The 2,684-nt window shown below is 39.7% G+C and overlaps 1 protein-coding gene across 1 annotated transcript in view; it reads left to right on the top strand.

Moving 5' to 3' along the window:
* Positions 1 to 575: 575 nt before the first annotated feature.
* Positions 576 to 2,684, top strand: part of LOC109387519 (ubiquitin carboxyl-terminal hydrolase 12) — an 18,525-nt gene continuing 16,416 nt past the window's right edge. Inside the window, exons 1-2 of the mRNA XM_019651482.1 lie at positions 576 to 745; positions 863 to 946. Of these exons, the coding sequence (XP_019507027.1) occupies positions 591 to 745; positions 863 to 946 (239 nt within the window). The 5' untranslated portion in view covers positions 576 to 590. The remainder of the gene's footprint in view (positions 746 to 862; positions 947 to 2,684) is intronic.

The following is a 2,684-nucleotide window of genomic DNA, read 5'->3' as shown; positions in this document are numbered from 1 at the left end:
CACTGAAGCTTCACTGCAGCCTACGCTGTCGCCGGCGACTCACAGCAGCCCAGCTCCAGGTTGAGCTGTTGTTCACCATCTTAGCTGTAGAGGGCGCAGCATCACTGGCCCTAATGTGGGATCCAAACCGAGGCCCTGCTGCTCAGAGCTGGCGTCCCAAGCCAACTCTTAACCAATGTGCCACTCAGCCGGCCCCATATTAGACTTTCTTGAGAAATAAAAGGTCATAAATGAAGGTTGTAATTTGGCATTTTGGTCTAAATTATTTTCTTAAATGATAAAACAATACAGGTGTCATGTTCTTTGCCAAGCATTCTCATTTGATCTTGGCCTATGTTTTTTAAGAATTGGTTTATGTGGTACCATTTGTTTCATGCTTTACAATAACACCAAGATTTTGGAAAGTAATGGAATGTCACACTATACTGGCTTTTGCCAGTAAGACAATCTGCCACAGGTGGACTTGGGGTTTTGCCTGTATGTGTTATGAGAGTTACTTATTCAGTGTTCTTTTGAATAATCCAGATCAAGTCATTTTCTTTTGAACTTGGGGAAAAAGAATTCTGCATACACTTAGTACTAATATTAGAATGTATTTAGTTTTATCATTTTTGAACAGTGGTTTACTGATATTTGAAGATTTCAAAAGTTATTCCCTATTTTTACAGATAAGCAGCAAAGATGAAGATTTTTTAGACCTTTCTGTTGACGTGGAACAAAACACATCAATTACTCACTGCTTAAGGTAAATGTAGAGTTATTTATTGTGAAATTTAATGAAAATCTTTGGTTTAGAATATTTCTAAATGAGGACATGATTTTCTGGTGTGGACAAAATAAATTTATTTTGAATTTTACACAGGGGTTTTAGCAACACAGAAACTCTGTGCAGTGAATACAAATACTACTGTGAAGAATGTCGCAGCAAACAGGAAGCACACAAACGGTAATTTAGTGTTTTTGGAATTTTTTAGTGATTCGTTTGCAATGGATGTTGTAGATGGTCTTTTCTAGCTGAAAGTGAGCTGTGAAAATTTACACTGAGTAAAAATTCTTAATTTTATCACTGACAGCCAAGACTCATTGAGTAATTACTAGATAAACTATATTCAATTCTGTACCCTCAGGTAATTTTCTGCGTTTAGTGATTGTGTAATAATCATAAACCAGTACAGTTAAAATATTTGGCTTTGAAGCTTTCTTGATTATGTAAACTTTTTCCTTGGTGAGGGAAAAGGGACTTTTCTCAGCCTTGCCCTAGTTTCTTCAGTTCCTACATAGGATTTTGTACTTTCTCTTATACCGTTATAAAGACGCAAGTTTGGTACCAAGGAATGCAGTCATCATCGTCATTATCTTTGTTATTTTACTTTGTATCTTGAAACAATCTTGGTCTCAGAGAAAAGTTGCAGGAACAGTACCAAGAATGATTTTTACCCTAAACCATTTGAAAGTACAGTCCTGGTATGATGTCCCATGATCCTAGACACTTTAGTAGCTATTTCCTACTAACAGGGGAGTTTTCCTACGTGCCATGTCCATCCCATTCAGGAGAGTAACAATGACATGTTTCTGTTATCCCAGGCCTGACTTTAGTATCACCAGATGTCCCTTATAGAAAAGAGGATCCATTCCAGAATCACACGTTACACTTAGTCTTTTACATTTGGAACCGTTCCTCAGTCTTTTCTTGACTTTAATAATCTTGACACTTTCAAAATTACATTTGTTATTTTGTAGAATGCCCCTCTTTGGTTTCATCTCATGTTTTCTCATATTAGATTCAGGTTATATATTTTGGACGGGGATCTCACAGAAACGATGCTGTGATCTTATTGTAGCCTCTTAAGTGGCACATGGTTGTGGTTTGTCTCATGTCGGGGTTCCCTGATACTGCTGCCGGGTTTGGTGATTGGCTAGAAGGCCTTGCAGGACTCAGCTGGGTAGTTATGTGCACAGCTAAGATTCACTACTGGGGAAGGGGAAAAGGCACAGTCAGCAAAAGGAACACCAGGCAGCTTTCAGGAGCACTGGCCCAGTGGAATCGCACAAGACACACTTCATTCCTCCAGCATCGAATATGATAACATGGGAGAGAAATGTGGTCTGCCAGGAAAGCTCATTAGAGGGTCAGTGCCCAAGGTTTTTACCGGGTGCTGGTCACGTAGGCCCCCGCTTTTCTGGGCATGCACCAAACTCCCTGACTCGCAGAGGAAAGGAGGTGTTCGCATAAACCATACTGTTTGTTCACACAGTTGGACACATTGAGACACCCTTCTCTGCTCTCCAAATCCGAGTTCCCAGTAGTCACCCGTGGACCATCCTTGCAAGCCAAGCTGGCCTTTCTAAGGATTGTGTGAGCCTCGTTGTGTTAACTGTTTTCTTTACATTCTATTACTGATGCTGTTCATCTCTGAACACTTGATTAAGGGGATGTCTCCAGAATTCTCCACTGTAAGCTATGCGTTTCCCCATTCATAATTCATAAAGGTTTTTTGTGGAGGTATTTTGAGATTCTAAATATCCCTGTTCCTCATCAGACTTTTTTTTTTTTTCATTTAAAATCTCTGTGGATTCTAGGATTCCTGTTTTTTTTTAAGATTTTTATTGGGGAATTGGGGGATGGGAACAGTGCTGGGGAATTGGGGCAAGGGGAACAGACAAGTTGCTATCGTTTTGTTCTT

Source organism: Hipposideros armiger, unplaced genomic scaffold, assembly GCF_001890085.2.
Source record: "Hipposideros armiger isolate ML-2016 unplaced genomic scaffold, ASM189008v1 scaffold_160, whole genome shotgun sequence".
Lineage (NCBI taxonomy): Eukaryota > Metazoa > Chordata > Mammalia > Chiroptera > Hipposideridae > Hipposideros > Hipposideros armiger.
Note: the sequence above shows the minus strand (reverse complement) of the source record. Positions and strands in the feature narration are given on the sequence as shown.